The sequence below is a fragment of the Megalops cyprinoides genome, chromosome 1, assembly GCF_013368585.1.
Source record: "Megalops cyprinoides isolate fMegCyp1 chromosome 1, fMegCyp1.pri, whole genome shotgun sequence".
In the NCBI taxonomy this organism is placed as follows: domain Eukaryota; kingdom Metazoa; phylum Chordata; class Actinopteri; order Elopiformes; family Megalopidae; genus Megalops; species Megalops cyprinoides.
The window spans coordinates 12,235,211-12,255,890 of record NC_050583.1 but is presented as its reverse complement, the minus strand read 5'-3'; the positions used below and the strand labels follow the sequence as shown (position 1 = coordinate 12,255,890).

General features: G+C 38.5%; 2 protein-coding genes across 2 annotated transcripts in view; both read right to left on the bottom strand.

Moving 5' to 3' along the window:
• The window catches only part of LOC118791325, a 54,480-nt gene extending 42,866 nt beyond the window's left edge, over positions 1-11,614 (bottom strand). Inside the window, 2 exon segments of the mRNA XM_036548645.1 lie at positions 9,987-10,294; positions 11,563-11,614. Of these exon segments, the coding sequence (XP_036404538.1) occupies positions 9,987-10,294; positions 11,563-11,614 (360 nt within the window).
• Positions 11,615-14,061: 2,447 nt separating this feature from the next.
• The window catches only part of LOC118791307, a 123,780-nt gene continuing 117,161 nt past the window's right edge, over positions 14,062-20,680 (bottom strand). Inside the window, exons 22-27 of the mRNA XM_036548621.1 lie at positions 18,638-18,958; positions 17,599-17,922; positions 16,346-16,663; positions 15,492-15,773; positions 14,358-14,506; positions 14,062-14,140 (exon numbers count right to left, since the gene is read on the bottom strand). Coding sequence (XP_036404514.1) covers positions 14,132-14,140; positions 14,358-14,506; positions 15,492-15,773; positions 16,346-16,663; positions 17,599-17,922; positions 18,638-18,958 — 1,403 coding nt within the window. The 3' untranslated portion in view covers positions 14,062-14,131. The remainder of the gene's footprint in view (positions 14,141-14,357; positions 14,507-15,491; positions 15,774-16,345; positions 16,664-17,598; positions 17,923-18,637; positions 18,959-20,680) is intronic.

Genomic DNA, 20,680 nt, shown 5'->3' with positions numbered 1-20,680 from the left:
AATGGCACTCTGGTTTTCGACACTGTTTCCCTTGACCCATCACATCACGTTTCTGTGACAGATGCACTTGCAATTCTGGCAATTTCGAGTATGTTTATATGTATGCATATATCTATATGCGTAGCCTATGTATTGGTCTTCGCCGTCAGCCAACACACGGCGTACAGAGTTTTTTTTTCACTTAATCAGCACAAATACTAACACATCTTTACTTTTTAGAAATATTACTGCCTAATGAATCTTATGAATTCAGTAGTAGTGTCTATTGCCATTTGAATTTTGCTGGAACGTCTAAGCATTCATCTCCGGTTAGTTTTATCCACACCATTCGTATTCTGCGATATCCCACAGTGTTTAAAGCTTGTACAAAAACCCTAACTGCTCATTTTCAACATGATCAGACCTATACATCCTAACATCTTGGAAAAGTACTACAACATTTTAATCAACCATTTCTTTGCGCATTTAATGATTATTAACGAACATTTATTTTCATATCCCATGTGCATTTTACTATATTGATTGTAATTTGCAACATATCAAGGTTTGACGGAAGATTCTAGATTCTGAATTCTTAGATCAACAAATGATGACTCACTCATTTAAATTATACACATGACATTTTTGAAGGCTGATGACGTTTGGTTGTTTGATTGTTTTAACATTAAATTTCATCACCTGGCTTGCCTGATTTGCCTGTTCTCATGATAAAACTCAGAAATGAATGTTTAATGTCACAACCCATCCTGTGTATTTCCTTTTATCTTGATCTGTCTACAAACAAAAGTTATCAAACAAGTACCTCTATACTGACCCATAAAACAGAAGAACATGATATATAGCTCTTTTAAGGATACAGGTGTCTCAGCCCTTGACTGTGCTCTTCCATTTGAGATAAAATCTCTTTCAATAAGGAGAATTACCCCATGGATGAACAAGCATATTCATCTATTGACAATGACAGGAGGAAGGCATAATGGAGATGGAAGAACTTAAATAGTTGCTATCATACATACCTGTTATGATGGTCTGTTACAAATACCCACAGTGTCCTGATGTGACAGAGTGCTGTCATTACGGTCGAGTATGCGCTCTGACTGCCACACCGACGAGCCTGGGTCTTTGGCGTCGCGGTTAAAGTCGCATGTTTGGTACCCCGTAGACTCGGGTTCGAGGCCGGGTGTGGTGAGGTGCTCTCGCTCTTTGCTACACCTGACTTCGGTATATGCCGTGGAAAAACAGATTTGGGATATTTTGGAATATGGGCTAAATCTCTTATATAAAACAGGTAGGTTTTCTGTATGGCCATAAACCACAGTGATGTCATTGTCCACTTTAATCCAAAGCCATACAAAACCCAGTTGTCTCCCAACAGCACTGAAACCATTGCTGTTTGCTCTTCATACTATAACCTAGTTATATATCTACCAGAATATTGTTTTTATGCACCCCTTAGTGCATGTTTGTTTAATTTATTATATATTTACTAATTTTTAGGTAAATTTTGATTTATGGGACACTGACATTGAGTCATTCTTTCATATATATTTGCTTTTTGAATCACTTGCACCAGTATTCACTGCTTGAAAGGTAGCCAGGTCGGTATCTATAGGGACGCAGAGCATGCACTTTTTTATCGGCTCAATGTGTTCAATCTCTTCCATTGTTATTATTGCCTTGTAATTATTGCCTTACATCACTTTACAATAGCTAACACTAAATTATTAATCTGACATTTCATTAACTTATGTTTTCTAGAAAAGGCCCCTGATGTAGACTCCCTCTCACTGCATTATGAAATTTTCATGTTTCTTCTGGCAAACCTCACATAATTTAGATACAACTTCCTCAGGAAACACCTGGATATGACCATGTTTTGTTAGAGTCCAACTTCCTGTCACTTACAAATTATTACACAAATTGTCCATTTTGTAGAAGAAACATTAAACTGTCACCAGCTATTAATTCCCTAACTGGTTGAAGCCTTGGTGAAAGCCGTATCTACTCTTAACAGCCATTAAAAAATAATGGACAAAATAAAATAAAATACAAGTTATGTTAGATTCTAAATCATGTTCAGTCCTACTGCAACTATACTCGGTTGTGTGATGCTGAACAGCCTTTTTTTAATGAGAATTTGCACTCAGAGCTGTTGGAGGTTATTGTATGACACTGTATCACTGTGTCCAAAACCACACAGTGTTTCATGGTTGTACAAAAACTGCTTGCCCACAAATGAAACATGTACCCATCTCCTCCCTGCTATTTTACTGTTCAGGATCCACATTTCTAAAGACTGTTAAACTGGAGATAATTGAATCTCACAAAATAAAATGTTCCTAATAAAGGAATTTCCACAGGGTACTTCACAGAAAATGATATCAATTTATGTCAATCTCAATAGTTTTCTGAGCACAAAATAAATGTTCTACATTTGTGATTGAAACTGAAGAAAATATTTCACTAGCACAAAATCAAAAGATCTGAAGGACCTAGATCATGCCTGTCAAGAAAAATGGTCAAAAAGAGGTTCCAGAAGCTCATAAAATGCTAAGAAGGAGTCTTGTCAGTCAGTAATTCAAACCAAGCAGATTTACAAAATATAATCTGACTCTCTGGTTTAAATTATTTGTGATCAAAATGATGTGGAACAGGTTAAAGTGTAACACAGTTTTGAGCAGCAAAATATCCAGTTGTACATTATTTCAACTTTTTATGAATTCCATATAAGTGTATATGATATGAGTGAAATTACTAACTACACATTTTCAACAATAACAACATCTTTGTTCAAGTTTGTTTATGTTTCCCCCATCATTAAATCGTATCTCTAAATAGAAATATAATTAATAGCAGGACTTTGTATGAAGACTGTGTGCTCTACAGACTATTTTACAGTCAGTCTGTTTATAGACAATATACTAAGAGAATACAGGCTGTATGTGTGCTAATGTAATTATAATATGGAACAGAACATATTCCCTTTGCATCCCCTTGCTTCATCGAATTTCGCTCATTCCAGTTACTACTGCGTGTCTTCTAGATTGACACATTCCACTGTACCCTATAATAACATCGATACATCGATATTTGTCAGCGTGTGCCAAATAAATAAGTGAATACAACATTGATATCTATTAAAGTTCTTCTTTTCCGTCCATAGAGGCAGATATTTTCACTTTGATCGAAAACGCATGTGCTTCTCAGCGCCACCAACCGCTGACACCAAACCCACCATAACAGCTCAACCTGCCAACCTGGGAGATTCACCTGATCTTAAATCCTTTAAAAATTGTATCGCTGCTTTGGACTGGACACTTACAAATGGACGGACATATTTAGGGAAGTAAGAGAGTAATACAAGACACATGATGACCTCAAACGTACACATCTGCATGGAGAAAAGATTGTCTGAATCAAAGTGCACATTCGGAGACTGGAATGCGATGTGTTTCAGCGGGGATTTTGGAGTTGTGAAACAAATGTATCAGTAGAAAACATATTTCAAATGGCCTTTTACAAGAACGAAAACATGCAGGAGATCATAGGTGGAAAAAGAAGACAATTTACATTCAGTCCATTGCAGCTGGTATTTCAAGTTGCAATGCTACAAAGGTCAGAGGGTTCGCCCCACTCCCCGGCAACTCTGTTTTATGGGACTCGGAGGTGGCGCTGTGACGAGCAGTGAGTGGATCTAAAAATGTAATGTTGCAATAGGATCCTGTCACATTTCATTAGGGTTTCAGAATAAAGATTGATTTTATTCAACGATCAACATACCCCCGACTATTGAATATGCTGCAACTGCTTTATGCGAAACGTATTTAATTGGCATGGTTGAATATTGGCTATATTGCAGCATTATTTTATGACCTTTCTGTTGAACGCTTGCAAAATAGTGGGCATTGTCGGTGCTTTCCTGTGAGTATTGGCTACGGCTTGCAGTAGCCTACATACAATGTGGGTTTCTGGGTACTTCAAGTTCTGTGGCAGCTGGAATGACCAACATTAATCTGTCACTTATGAAATAGAGTTTTTAATTTTTTTTCCAGGTAGCCACCCTTTTGGAATTAAAGGTATGGACAAAAATATAACTGGACGACTTTTTCCCAAAGTGCTTGGTGCTAATTAAAAGTGGTGAAATACATTCTAAAGGACAATAATTTCGATATCTATTCTTTATCTGCAATGTGTACATTTTTGTAGAGTTTATAGATTTTCCAGGGAATTACTTTGTGTGTTATGACAAAATTAATTTGACATTTTAATTACATTGATTTTTTTTCTTCAATTGTTAAGCATCAGTCAATACTAAAGCCACTTTTTCAAAACTCTTCATACAGTCTGCATTACCAACATGCATCTTGGCCAAACAGTTAATCTCACCTCCAAAACTCACTCAAACCACCAAAACACTTCATACATGTTTTTAAAGAAGTTTGTTCAACCATACAGTTCTCAGCCAGAAAGCATACATTGTCACTCATAACACACTGACCTAAAAACACTAACAGGGAGCATTACATAAATGATGAACTTTTATCTTTGAAGTTTGAAGAACACCTTTTCACTTTATTGACTGTACTAAAGTACATGTAACAAGAATGAATCAGAAATGCAGCAATTTTCTTCAATATCCTTTATTTTTCTATGCATATAGTAATTTACTTGTGAAAAATAAAAAGTTGAAACAAAAAACAAATTCCTGAAATTCCAGGGCTGCAATAATAATTACAAACAAACAAAAATCATCAACAACATGTATAGTATAATCACTCATACTGTACAGTACTGTGAGGGTTCTAGTCCTTTATCCTGCATTTGGACACAAGTTCTCATCAACATCACATCTTATGTCTTCTCTGGCGATGTATCTTGGAAAGCATCTTCTGGAACGTCTTATCCAACCCTGGCAGTCTTCAGGAGAAGTGTCTCCACACCCCACATCCATGGCATCTAGTAAGGACATCTGGTCATGTGGATGGTGGTCATAAACCTTCCACCTCCATGCAGAGAAAACTCCTCTGTGGGGTTTAGGAAGGGGGAATATGGAAGGAGGAATAGTACTGACATCCTGGGATGTGCAACAAACCAGTCTGTGACTGCAGCAGAGTGGTGGAATGTCACATTATCCCACACAACAACGAAGGTAGGGGAGTTTCTTGCCCCTAGACTTCTCTCCTCCACTTGCACAAGTTGATTATGCAGGTCATCCAGAAAAGAAATGAACCTCTCTGTATTGTAGGGGCCAATGAGTGGTTGGAGGCAGGCAGCAGTAGGCGACAGCAGCAGTAGGTAGGCGGCAGTGTAGCATAGTGGTTAAGGAGCAGGCCTCTTAACCGAAAGGTTGCCGGTTCGATCCCCACTGGGACACTGCTGTTGTACCCTTGGGCAAGGTACTTAACCCACAATTGCCTCAGTAAATATCCAGCTGTATAAATGGATAACATTGTAAAGAACTGTAACGTAAGTCGCTTTGGACAAAAGCGTCTGCTAAATGAATAAATGTAAATGTGGTTTGTGTAACAGCAAACCATCATTGGACAGTGCTGCACACATAGTGATGTTAGCTACTCTCTGGCCTAGGACATCTATGGTTGCTCCCTGTCCAATCACATTGCTTCCCATTGCCTTGCTTGCATGTGCAGTTTGCCTGGCTTCCATCTCCATTATGCTCCAAAATACAGTAAATCCACAGTTTTACAGTACTTTACATTATGCATAGCTGTGCATGTACCTTGTTTGGTTATTGAACAGACATCTTACCTGGACATATTGATACCGGAGTTCTTTCACACGTTCACTGTTTCTCTCGAAGGGTACAGTGTACAACTGCTTCATCCTTATTTTATGTTTCTCTAGGACTCTGGCAATTGTCGTTGTGCTGACCGCATTCACATTCCCAAAAGTGATATTGTCTGCCAGCACTCTGTCCCGAATTTCCTGCAGTTTTATTACATTGTTGCCAATTATCTTGTCAACAATGGCAATTTCCTGTGCATCTGAAAATATTCTGCTTCTCCCTCCTGTGGGAAGCAACCTTTGGATCCTACTGTAAAACACAAAACAATCAATATATTTCAGAATATCAGTACATGTAAAAATGTAAACATACTGTATTGTACTGTAATATGTAGTTCAATTATTATTGAGGGATGCACATCTCACCTGTTGTTTTGCCGGAAAATTTGTACTGTCGATGCAACTGTTGAGCGCTGATTCAACACACTGTTGAACGCTGCAGATTTGGTTGCACCCTTCAACCGGCGTCTCTGTGAGAGAGACCAAGGTTTACATGGTCAATAATTGTGGCCCTTGTCTCATCAGAGACCACCGCTCTTGGTCTTCCTCTCCTTTGTCCTCCACACATTCTCCCTTTCCCTGCCACTCTTCTTTCCCCACCAATCTGTCTTCCTTCATCCGTGTTTCCAAACAAAATCATTCTGAAGCCGTCCCCTTTTGTCTGTTCGATAACGAGACTAAAGGCATATAAGGCATGCTTTCAGCTGAAATTGCAATCAGCTGTGTATGGAATGATTATTATTTTATTTTATTGTAAGTATTCTGCTAAGATTTTCTATATATTTGAATATGGTTACTGCAGAAATGCACAAAATTTGCTATCATTGAATTTTGCATGTGTTTTTTAACAGTTTTGAAAACAGTGTCTTAGCATTTGAAAAAAAATGTGCTGCAAATATATAGTGTTTTGCAGGTGGTGGAGTATGAATGAGAAAAGAGTTCATGGATTTTGGAAAATGTGGTCACTGAATGCATTTTGTGTGAAAGCAATGAAAAATGATTCACAGTTTGGTCCACATAGATTTCTGTTTCGCTGTGTGAAGAGTTTTGACAATGACTTCAGTTTTGACCAATGCATGTTAGCAATCGAAAAAAAAAACAAAACTGTAAGTGATTTAGAAAAATCGCTTGTGGACCATGAGCAGATTATAAAATTTAAAACAAAAAATGAATCCTGTTCAAAAAGTACATATCACATTTTGTGAAAGTTGAAGTTGTTTTGTTGTTGTATCTTGTTTGACCTTCTTACACTGGATTATATCAAAGCATTCTTACAGTTTTTTTTTTTTTTTTACAATTGCTAACAAGCATTTACCTATACTTAAGACACTTTTTCTAAAGTCTTAACACAGCAACACACCTACATTACACAATTATCGAAATAGTTAATTTTCTGCTCAAAACCACATTTTGTTCATTAAATGCCAGCTCTACATTTCAAAATGCAAAAAAATCTTTCTCTACATACACTAACTCTATGACAACACGGTAAACCTGACTCAATATCAAATCATTCTTTCAAAACACTAGCACATGTTTTCTATGCAAGAGTAACATATAGTCAATCCTAGCATAATGACTTTCAAAATACTAACAGTTGGTGGCATTAATAAAAACTGCATATAATAGACAATATGAAATCCATTGTTTTTTATAATTCAGTTTCCTTTTACTGTAAACCACTCTACATTTTTGGTTGAGTGTCGATTGTGTGCATTTTTGGCAACATACTATCTAAAAGTGAATGAGTCACCTTTACTTTATAGAATGTACAGTAGAAAAAAATAGTATGTGACAGAATTGCCGCAGTAAAAGCTTTATTAGCAACATGAAATTGCTGCCAGTGATCAACAAAAAATCCAACATACATGGCCTTTGGTTCCAAATGTGTAAAAATAAAATACACAAATGCAGTAAACAAGGCACAGAAGGGGAAAAAACACAAAAATACACAGTCCTGTTCTAATCTGATCTTCAGCATTTGGCCACATATTCTCATCCACATCACATCTTACGTCGTCTCTCGCTGTGCACCTTGGATAGAAACGCTTGGCATGCCTTATCCACCCCTGGCAGTCTTCAGCTGAGATGTCTCTGCAGTCGGCATCCATTGCATCCAGGAGGGACATTTGGTCATGTGATGCACGCATTCTTACTCCTCACCCCCTACCTATCCTTCTCCCTTGTCCTGGTCCAGCTACTCTTCTGCCTGATGCAGCAACTCCTCTCCCTTGTTCAGACATTATTTTTTCTCTTTCTGCTCCTCTGTGTTGTTCTGTATCCACATTGAACAAAATCAATCCAAAAAGTCCCCTTTTTACTGTATATGTCCATATAAATTGAAAAAACTTCAACACCTGGCTATGTCTGCGATTGAGATTGGAATCAGCTGTGTTTGGTCTATTTTACACAACTTAAATCATGTATTTCTCAATGTTTCAATGATCAGTTCATTCAAAAATGATAATCAGCTGTTTCAGTATAGCTATTGAGCCGCTGGTGTTGCAGAAGTAGAGGCTTTATACTATATTTAAAGTTTTGAACATTAGGTTTTCATTTCTGGTATGCAGTGTGCAAGCATTTGTAAACAAGACAAGAAAGATCCATAATTTTGGTATTGGGTAAGCTTGTATGTAAAGAAAATTTAAGCATTTTAGAAACGTGTTAATTGACTGCATATTTTGTGAAAACAACATGAATTGTGTTAATGGTATGGTCCATAACAGACAGATGTTGTGCTAATTGTGTTTAGAGTTTTGAAAATATGGCTACAGATTGGACAAAAGGATGTTAGCAATTGTAAAAAACTGTAAATAAAACATAGGGGCAAATGAGCTAGGCTGAAGTTCTTGATTTCATCATTAAACTTGCCATGTTGTCACATAGGTAATGAATATTCAAAAACAAGCAACAAAAAAAAATGAACCCCAATTTATGTGTCTCACCTTTGGTCTGTCATACTGAGCAAACTGCCACATGCCATCACTTTGGAAGTGATGACAAAATGACAAAATGCAAAAATCTAGAATGTAGATTCTAGCCAGTTGCAAATACTTTCTGATTTTCTAAAAGTAAAATCAGTGGCAGATGTGCATGACAGCTACTTAGATAGCTAAGTAAATTATAAGTTTACTCTAGTATATAATGTTGCAGTACAACCCCAACAGGTTGCAAAAGCAGCCTTTACAATTTTTCCAGTTTGCTTAAACACATTTGTCCACTCTGACATTACATTTTAAAAACAATTAACACACAGGCTGAAACAGAAGTTGACTGGCCAAAATGACTAATTTTGTATGCAAAATGTTCTAACACTCACAAAACATTAAAAACATGCAACAAAAGCAAATATTTCTGTACAAAAGGCCAGCTCCAGTGATTTCTACAGCCTATTGGCTCCCCCTACTGGACATTCTTGCTAATTCACCATGTTGTCGCTTAGCTTGAACTATCTGCAATCATTGGATAATTACACATCACCCCACCCCTTCCAGCCTATTTGGAGCTGTCTAGGACTGAGGAGATTAATCCTTCCAGGGAGAAAAACATGTTAGTAGCTGGGCCTTTCTCCATTGTTGATAACTGGTTTTCTTGCAATTTTGGTTTCTGTGCTTGTTATTACAGCCCAATGCACTACCACCCAGTGCCAACGGTGCAGGCATCTAACTAACCACTGTCTAAGGCAGTGTTTCTCAACCCTCTCCTGGAGGACCCCCTGCCCTGCATGTTTTAGATCTCTCCCTGCTCCAACACAGCTGATTCAAATGATCAGTTTGTTATTAAGCAGCTTCAGGAGTTCATAACGAGTTGATCATAAAAGGATGTAAAAATGTGTGAAACCAAGGATAAAGTGTTAACACATTCGCAAGAGAAGACTTCTGTTGTGCTAAGAAGCTGATGATGAAGATCAAGTGGATCCCAGTTTCATCAAGCGTGTTAGTAATCGAGAAAAAACGCAATGCCATATCTGATGCACTGCCTTGTGATTATAATACAATATAATATATATATATATATATATATAATTAATATATGTAAAAATATATATAAAATATATATTAATATATATATAATTAATATATATATATAATTATACATAATAATATATAAATGTAATATAAATTACTGATTTAATTCATATAACTGATCTACTTCATTAAGACTAGTTAAATAAAACAATGAACTCGCTGTGTGTCTCGGGCACAGTAATACACAGCTGTGTCTTCAGTCTGCAGGCTGCTTCCTTGTAAAGACACTGTGCTGCTGGAGGTGTCTCTGGAGATGCTGAACTTGTTCTTAAGGGAATCTTTGTAATCGGTGCTTCCATCATACCATATTAATCCAACCCACTCCAGTGATTTCCCTGCAGGCTGTCGAATCCAGGCTGTACCATAGCTGGATACTGAATATGAGACTTTACAGGAGATGGTGAGAGGCTGTCCTGGTTTTACAACCATAGAACCTTACTGGTTGAGTTCAGCACATTGAACATCTGTTGGTTAAAAAAAAAATAATAAGCATAAAACAAAAACTATTGAAAAGCATAAAACAATGATTAAAATATCAAAATTAAATTTGACAGCAGCCTTAATAATACATGCACACTTACATGAGTTTGCAACCATCAGAATCAATACCTCAGTAACTCGCATTGTCACACACAGGTTCCTCTCTGTATTACAGACGATGCTCTTGTGTTTGCAGGAATTCTCAGTGGCTTTTATAGGAGATACAGGGCACTGAATTTGTTTACATTTCTGGGGGCTGGAGGACTGAGAAAAGGCAGTTAAATTCAAAGGGTCGCAATATCCCTTAAGAGGAGCACTGCTGCTCCCACCTGGTGGAGAATTAAGACCAACAATCTGCTTCCTCCAACATCAGTGATGAATAAAGACTCGTATGGCTTTAGGAATTTCCATCTCAATTAATGCATCAGTAGGAGTGATCTATGCATATGTATTTTTGCAACCTACAAATTCACTTCATATAGTTTTCAGATTGCATTGACCTCTTTATCATATGTTGAGGTTCTATGTTTTGCTAATTCATTGTCCTGAAAGGAAAGTGACAATAGATCATTTATATGTGTTTGTACCCAGATAGAAATAAACATTTTACGGCATTAGATGTTATGTAATATATACATTATTATGTATTTAATGAGTATGGGTGTTCCTACATATAGACTTTTTCTTATTACTAATAATGTCCTTATATTCCAGGAAAGGCAAGTAATCTGAAGTGGGATCTTCTACCTAAATGATAATGTAGATCTAGATTAAAGCATGAATGATGATGGTTTTTCCAAAAACTCACATGTTATGTCAAGTGCAACTTGTTAAAGACTTCATATAGCATGCATTACACTCTTATGATGACGACATTACCACATTTTAGAGCCGTTGTAAGTGACTGTCAGGGCTCCGCCCCCCTAGCTGTGGTGTTTTTGTTTTTCCCTGTCCATGTGCTTTTTGTTTTCCTTGTGTTCCAGCCCCGCCCCGCTCCCCACCTGGTCCCCGCCCACCTGAGTTCCCCATTACCTTCACCTGTCTGCCTGCCCACCTGCATCGCATCTCCTCATCAGCCAAGCCCTATTTCTACCCTGCTTGTTCCTGTCTAGTTTGCCAGTTTGTCTCAGCGTTTTTGTACCTGTTTTGTTCCCGCAGTTTTTTGGATTTCTGATTTCTGATTTCTCCGTGTTTTGACTCTGCCTGCCGTCTTGTCCCATTGCCTGATCATTTGCCTGCTCCTGTTACCGACCCTGTTTTTGCCCGGGGACTGCCTTCCGGTTTTCGACCCTGCCTGCTTTCATTTTCGCTACTTGCCTGTCGTCTTTAATAAACCCGCCTGGAACCTGGAGCTCTTTTGGTCTGCGACTGAGTCCTTGCCTGAGCCGTTACAGACTATACCGTTCTACAATGAATATACTAATCTAACACATGCATTCCCATGCATACTGTTATCATGAGAAGTGTAATATTACTCTATGTCAGCCATCTTGGGTGCTTTTTCAAGAGCTATGCTCATTAAGCTATTATATATGCTTTTTGAAGACCTTAGGAATTTAGTTTCAGGTCAAACACTGTGCTAGAGGATAGAGACAGGCCAGTTTGTGGGATTCTCCAGCCATTTTAACTGCTGCTTCAGACTCAGTTGGTGTCTGACTTCTATCTGTGAAACAAGACCAAGCATTGTGCTGTTGTTGTGTGCGTCTGTGCCAAAGTAGTATGCCTACGTTCAACTGGTTGTAATACAATTGCCTGTAGAGAGAGAGGGGTGTGCATGTTAAGATAGTGTGTCCCTGATGTATAAATGTTTCCATAGCCATTAATGCAGTTAAAGCCTGTATGTCCCATACAATGTTATCCCGGTGCAATGTACTTTGCAGCACTGCTTGCATGCCTGTTTGTATATTGCACATTCAGTGTAACCATCAGTACTGATTCATTCTCCCTGCTTACTCCTTGCAGGAAACCACACACACATACAACACAAACCCTCACATCCACCCATCCAAAATCCCCAATAAATGACTGAACCCGGAACCTGACTCCTGTGTCCTGACCGACACCCCACTGTGACAGCAAATTAGCCTGAACCTAGTTACGGGTGAAACTGCCCCCTCAGTTTCAATATGTGATAATAAATATACTAAATACAGACCAAAACAGACATTCATAAGGATAGTTGTAATAGTTTTTGCCCTGAATATATTTTTATTGGGGAAAAACAGTGATGGAAAGTGTACTGGAAAATACTACTCAAGTAGAAGAACTGGTGCCTTAGAGAAAATACACTTGAGTGAATGTACAGATGTTTGTCCAAGAAACTACTTGAGTAAGAGTGATAAAGTACCTTGTTAAGAAAAATACTCACACAAAAATACTTTTGCTTTACATTTATTTTGAACCTTTCACCATGAAGTGTAAATGACACAGTTGCAGCTGATTTCCGTCATGTGGCCTGACCTGTTCTGTGCAATTCCATGTACATTCATCAAAAAGGAAGAGAAGCCACACAGAAAATGTTTAGTTTCATCAGCTGTTTCACTCATGTAGATAACAAGCCATCATGTTATTACACATGTCATGAATAAGAAGCATACTAATACTGTAATGCCTGCAAACTAAAATTACCACAGAATAGCAAGGGGTACAGTATATCAGAAATTAGCAAGCGACCAGCAAGAATAATTTTTGTGAGTTATTTAGCTTCCCAACTGGCACTACGACAAGCTAGACTGGCATGTTCAACTAGTACCAGCTAGCTAGCTATCCTTATTATCTTGTCATTATATTGACTGTTGTAGCTAGCTAAGGACTACTGCTGTCGTAACTAAATGAGTAAATGTAAATGTAATGTAATGTAACTAACTGGCCAGTTGCATTTAGCTAGCTTGCAACATCTCAAACAATTGTCAGTAAAACCTTTCAAATCTGCCTCTACATGTATCATCAAGATAAAGAGTTCCAGTATGCTCAGATTTCCACCAATACCACCACAATTTGAGTTTCTGTTTGTGCAGGTGCAGCAAAGGATATTCATCCTCTCTGTCCTTGTCCTCCATTACAGACATCCAGTCAATTACCTAGCTGACGAACCTGGATATAACTGTCTTTGACCAGCAGGATTATGCAGGATTTCAATTTACTCGGTTACTGACTGTCTAAGATGAGTATGTAGGTTGAGTGACTAGTGACCAGTGGTGTGGCCCCATTTCTTCTCTGTGCACAGTTACTGATATTATATGAAATAATGAACATGCACAGCACTGCTTTGAATGCACTGTGTGCAACCAAGACAATGTAACACTCTCAGTTTAAAGAAAAGTGGTGGATTAAAAAGTAAACTCTTATTCGGAATTTACTTCAGTAAGTAAAATACTGTGATTTAATATTACTCGGAAAAGTACAAATCCCCCAAGAAATACTCAAGTACAGTATGAAGAGTGTTTGTAATCCCTTACTTTATACTTCTGAAAAAAAAAAAAAAAAAAACATACAACACCAAAGCTTGTTTGCAGATTAATGGCATCAGACACTAAGGAGCTTTTGTTAGTTCCATAATGATATAATTTATTTCAAAAACATAGCAGTAATTCAGTGTTGTCTTAATTTGAAAGGCAAAGGCAATTTTATGTCTATGTTTAAAATAGCTAATGGGCAATTAGGTATGACTATTAAGAAAAGATTAACTATTTTTGCAGGTGCTGCGTATTAAAAAGCGTTATAACTTTGCACTGTAATTTCCTTAGTGATGGCTGGTTTGAAAGATGTCAACCATTTTACCATTTCACATGTCACCATCTGCTGGATATGAGGTCTTGACATCATTTCACCTGAAAGAAGGAGCATGCAAGTGTTAAAAATGGCATGATTTTGTTCTGTGACTGAATCATCCCCTATGTCAGACTGTGTATTTATTCCACAAATATAATCAGAACAAAATATAACATGGAGAAAGCATGAAACGAAAGATATTTAAGTTCCTTCACCTCAGATAACATCAATTGCCCAATATCTAAATGAGTACCATTACCTGATGCAAGTTCTCACCTTCACTAAAGTGACAAAGCTGCTGTAGAGCACAGCGATGAGGAAGAGGATGAGGAAGGTGCGGGCAGTGTTCCAGATTTCCTCAGCACTTTCCACACTGGACATGTCATGTGTGTTTTCATCAAAGTAGTCATCCTCCCTAATAACTTCTATAGGAGAGGGTTAAAAAAGAGAAAGATCAGTGTTCAGTGAGCAGTGGCAAGGTCAGCCAGCTCATGATGTTATGCTGGGTCTGCTTTCACTCAGAGTACGTTCTACATTATGTCACTTTTTGTCATGTGGCAGACACTTTTGACCAGAGAGATTGATTACATTACACTACGTTCATTTAGCAGACACTCTTATCCAGAGCAACATCCAGCACAAACAAAAAGAAGTGCATCCATTCAAGATGAACGAGCCACAATGTCAGACCAGGCTAACAACACTCCCAGACCAGTGACCGTGAACATAACTTGTGGTGGGACTTGAATAGTGTTAAGATTCACAAGGCAAACATGCAAAAGCCTATCTAATGAAACCAACTGAACAACTGTAAATACAGGCAATGATAGACCGCAGCTGAGCATGTGTTAATCCATCACGCAGTGCTGTAATAACTAACACCATTTTAAATGAGGAAGTATTGCAATAAATTTCAATAACAACTTTCAACAAATCAACACTATGTGGATTCTGGTTTCAGCATATTTGGTGTATTAGGGTAAAAATATGGTGTTATGGTTGAAGGACTGCATTTACAGTGGAATGTAATACAAAGTAAAATATACGCTGTCATCAAAAAGCATGTCTGTTGCACAAATAAATTATGCAATGTGTGGTGTTTCAGTGTTCCTCTTTCTATGCATGCATGTTATGTGGATAGTTCTAGCCTCTGTTTTCTAGGTGTGGTTGCTTTGGTTGTAATGTGTTTAAACAGAACGACAGCTGTTGGGAGGCTGAAGCAAAGAGCAGATCAGCCACATTTGGTCTGACAAGAAAGATCACAGAGCACAGACCTGTGCAGGCTTACAGATAGATGCAGGAACGTGGCCAGGCAGAGTTAGGCTTTATAGCAACCATGAAATGCTCACTGCTAGGTACTGTTTTAAAAGTTGAAGAGAGCCAAGAGCCAAAAGGTTGTGGTAATTGTACCTTGCTGGCTTATGTTGAGTAGCAGAGTGGTTGTGACGTGTTCCACTCTGCAGCTGTAGGTGACCCCCGGTTTCCAGAAGGAGGGGCGCATGTGGCTGCGGATGGTGAATCGCCCATCGGGCCCCCTGGATGCAGCGGTGGTATTCTGCTCCACCAGCTGTGTGTCATCGCTCAGGATCCAGCTGACATTGATGGCAGACGGGCTGAAGCCGTACACCAGACAGACGAGCTCCGTGGAGGAACGCAGCAGGGTGGCTTGAGGCGGGGATGGGATCACTGAGGCTGAGTTATTTAAAAAAAAGAGAGAAAAGTAGCCCTTAAGCGCTTAATTCTGAATCCTCTCCAGTGCTTCTCATCTTAATTTCCAATCTCAGTTACATTTAAGGCACTTTTCCTGATTTTAAAAATCAAATTATAATCGAATCGATTATAATCAATTAAATTGATACTGAGGAAAGGCAGAAGAAAAAGGTAATTGTCACACTGGGCATTTTGCTTTCCTGCATCTGCACGGCTAAAATCACTACTCATCTGTCAATACTTTTATAAGATACCACAGAAAGAAGGAAGTGAATGAGTCTGGTGTTTAAAGTGAAAATCTTCTATCAAGAATAGGCATTACATTACATTATTGGCATTTAGCAGATGCTCTTACCCAGAGCAACTTACACAGGTTACAGGTATTTATAATGTTATCCATTTATACTGCTGGATATTTACTGAGGTAACTGTGGGTTAAGTAGCTTGCCCAAGGGTACAGCAGTGTCCAAGCAGGGATCGAACCAGCAACCTTTCAGTTACAAGGCCTGCTCCTTAACCACTGTTCTACACTGACCATTAGACCTTGTACTTACCAAACACATTAGAAATGGTATGCCTGAGCGGGCTCTTAGATGACTCATGCCTGACCACGCAGGAATATTCTCCGTCTTTCCACTGGGACTTGGGCACCAGGAGCTTGCTGTGCATGGAATAGCTGCTCTTGCCAGAGTATCTGAGTGCAGGGCTGCTGCTGTATCGTGATTCTGGTAGCTTCTGCTTGTTCAGTTCCCAGTAAACATCAATGTCAGAGGGGAAGAAATTGGACACCAGACAGACTATGGTGGCTTCGCTCGATTTTGCCAGCTCCGATTCAGACGGTTCTAGAATCTGAACACTGGGCTGCTTGGGATCTGGAACACAAACCCAAACAAATCGAGACTTTAGCAAGGAACATTTCATTTTTGTCTCAATTTTTTACAAGGTGACGTTTTTGTTAAATTGGAAATGACAGGGAATATATTTTAGAAATCTTTTTGCAGCCTGTTGAGTTTGGAATGCCGTGTGATCTCTTTTATTAATCTTTTGTTTAGGAGCACAACCAACAGGTATTCATGTTTCTCATGAGCATAAAAACATACAAAGCACAAACATAAAAAGAGGTGTCAGAGCATTGGCTTGTAATGTGGCCATATGAGATTTTATCCAAATTACAGGAGTATATGTTTGAAATGGGTCAGACTTCTGGGTCACTGAAATTATTTCAATGTAGACACCCAAAATAGGGCCCAACTCACTGCTGTAAAGGTATGGGGTCTTTTCCGTCAACACATAACTTGACAAATCAATAAACTTGATTAATATTGCATTATAGTATACACACCACATTGTGCATATTGTGTTTTTCTCTGCCTAGTGTTTCTTTAGCTGTTTTACTTCCAGTAAAGTGTTCTCAATGATAAATGAACCACTTAATCACCTTTTATTTAATTACACCTTTACAAGGAAAAATTGTGCTGTACAGTAAGAAAGGAAAGGAAAAACAGACATTGTGAGCAGGGGAAGAAATCGTCAAGGCCACAACATGCTGAGAGTCAAATCAGTGCATCAAAGAAACATCTATGGGTTAAAAACATTGACAGCTAAATAAGGCCATTGAGCACCATCTCAGAACCACAACTAAACTGAGTCAAAAATGGCAGGAAAAAGCTGTCACATTAAGGAATGAGTAGGAATCCTATGGGAGACTATAGTAAATGGGAGATCCCATTCCCCTGTTTGCTGTTCATGCTTGTAATGTTCATGCTCATGTTAACTGTTTCAGCCTGACCATGGGAAGGATATTCACCTCTGGCTTTCTCCAGGGACATCAGCTGTGGCTTGCTGGAGCACACATGTCTGGCTTCACAGGAGACATTTTTGTGCATGTGCCAATCGCGGGCCTTCATGGTGAACGTGCTGCGCCACGTCTGGGTTCCGTTGGCGTTCTGCGTACGCTCTGTTGTACTGTGCGTCTGCCCTGCCTCGCCATTCACCTTCCAGGTGATGGAGAAGTTCTGCATGCCATAAGCGACCAGCAGACAGGTGAAAGGAAGGTCCTCACGATTCAGTGTGGTGTGGATGGAGGGACCAAGAAGGAACATCTCTGCTGTCTGAGTGGAGGTTGGATTCACTAGGGCAAGAAGAGGGAGAGATTACCCAAAGAAAATAAACAGCAGATGAATTTCATAAAAATGAACAAAATCACAGGCAAACTGTAAAAATAGCAATTGACAAGTTATTGGTTCCAATAAAACAAAATCCACTTATGGTTATGTCATGAAAGGTAAAGATACTGCAGTGTATGGCAAACCATTTGGGGTTGCCATAGTAGTATACACTGATATCATAATGGTGTAGAGAATGTTTCAAATGATGTCATGAAGGTAAAGAGAGTGTATGTCGATGTCATGAAGACAAACAGATGATAAAATGTTAATTATGGTGGAGCATTATTTAAAATAATTTCAAAAATAAAGAGAGTGCATGCTGAGGTGACATCATGATGGTCAAATTATGTATGAGGTGATGTATGGTAGAGACTTGACCTGAGCTGGGGTGATGGGTGATTCTGAGTGAGGCAGAGGGGCTTCAAGAGCAGTACAAAAGGAACTATACTATACTGCATTTTTATGAAGAATTCATTCTCATTTTGACAATTACAGATGTAATCAGTACACACACAATATTCTAACTGTTTGCTAACACAGAAAACAATGGGAATTTGATGTAACCTACCTAAACAGGCTACAACTTACCTGGGCAAATGCTGGTGCCTTTTGTCATCTCCTTTAAAAGAAAGCCTTTAGAATAGCTGGGAATTCAGTACAACATAGATTATAACTCACCTGAGCAAATGCTGATGTGTTCTATGAAATCTTTTTTATTGTGGGTAGCTTTGCAGGTATACTTGTAGCCACTGTGCCAGTCTTCAATGTCCACCACCACTTGGCTGCTTAGGCTGTATGTTGTGTCTCCCTTGTCGACATTCCGGAATTTTTTCTGAACTGTAGAGAAACTCACAGGTTTGTTGTTTACCAGCCATTCTACTGTGATGTCTTGTGGGTAATATCCTGTCAGGTAGCAGAGCAGACTGACTTTTGTGGCCTGTGATGTTTTGTTGCTGAGCTGGTGGTATAGAGCAATGTTGGGGGAAGCAGTCCTTGTATCTGAAAGAGGAAAAAAACAAGAGTAAGAACCTAATAATAAACGCATGGAAGACGCATGAGATGGTATAAAGTATTGTACTTCTATATGTCCTTCAAGAAATGATGCCATCTCACTGTAACTTTATATTACATTTATTATGTCTCCTGCTTGTGTTCCTTTCCTACATCCCTTCAGAATGCATGTGTATGTGTATGTGTATGCATGCACAGTTTGACTCATGTTTCCTTTTGAGCTTGCTCATGTGATTTTGGTGCAACTCTGTAGCTGCATGAATATACAGACTATTGGACAGCAGAATACAGAGGAAGATCTACACACACTTCAAAAATTCAAAAATTTGTGTGAGCAGCAGAGGCTCAGGCATACACAGAATAAACAATATTTTAACAATTTTTATCCCATGTCAGACTAATTTTATAAAACAACACCCAAAGGAAGCACCTAGATTCATCACTCAATCAAGAGAAAAAAATATTATTCTGTAAAGCACATGATCTGCGATAAAGTACTACAAGACCAATTCAGAGTTTGTGGGCAGCCTGTAAAAGATGTAACTTTGAACCTCTTTTGATCTTTTTTTTAACATACGTCTTGCTTTTACTCAAGAAGGTCCCAGAAATAATGATTTTGTTTTCACCCCAGGACCATTTTGTAACTTCAGTAACAATTTTCAGTGTTTTCCAAACCTGAAGGTATTGCGCTTGTAGGGTTTTTTTTTTTTCAAATTTTATGAACTGATATGAATGGATCACCTGTTAGAGTGATGGTCTCGGTTATGAGGTTAAAGCATTTATGCTCAACCTGACATTTGATTGTCTTCATGGTCTTCCATTGTTTAATGGGAAGAGTCAGGTTGTTTACGAAGCGTTGAATTCTGCCAGTGGAATCCTTGATATAGTCTTTTGTTGTCGATTCCTTTTTCCCATTATCCACAAGCCATGTAACTTTGGTTTTGTAGGGGGAGAAGACTGTACATATAGCTGTTGCAACATCATAGCTTGCATCACTGTCTAGATTGGGCTTCTCCAGGTAAACGTGTGGTGAAGACATAGGAAAATCTGAAATCAAAACCAAATATAAAGATGTCCTCAAAAATGAATTACCGATCAGGCTGAATGAAAACTGGATATCACAACAGAAGCACAACAGCAATTATTAGAATGAAAAGACATTCATACAAATGTTTTGAATATCAGTTATACATTTTTAAATCTGTTTGATCATTTCAAACATTCTTGCAGGGGTATGAAGTAAATACAATAAATATCAAGCCATGTTCCTTACCACAAAACTACACTACCACCCTATGGCTCCAACTATATGTTAAAATTCATACTGAGTTTTTAAAAGGTGGCAATATGAAGCTACAATCGTATTATAAGAAACAGACATATCGCATCTGGAAAGTAGTTTTTCAGGGGCAGTGCGTCATATTAATAGAGAAAGTGTCTTGTACCCGACACTTTGGCATTTCAGATTTGGCAGCGACACAAGACATAAGGCAAAAACCAGGCCCATAACTTACATGAAAGAAACATTGGATAGGTTTACTATTGCATGGTGCTTATCTAGTATGGAGGTAATGTCAAATAAACTATTTAGTGCAAATTTTGTTTTGATTACAATGTCAGTTGCACACCTACTGTCAGGGCACAGGCAAGGACTCAGGCGCGGACCATGAGAACTCCAGATTCCAAGTGCCTTTATTAAGGACGCAGGGC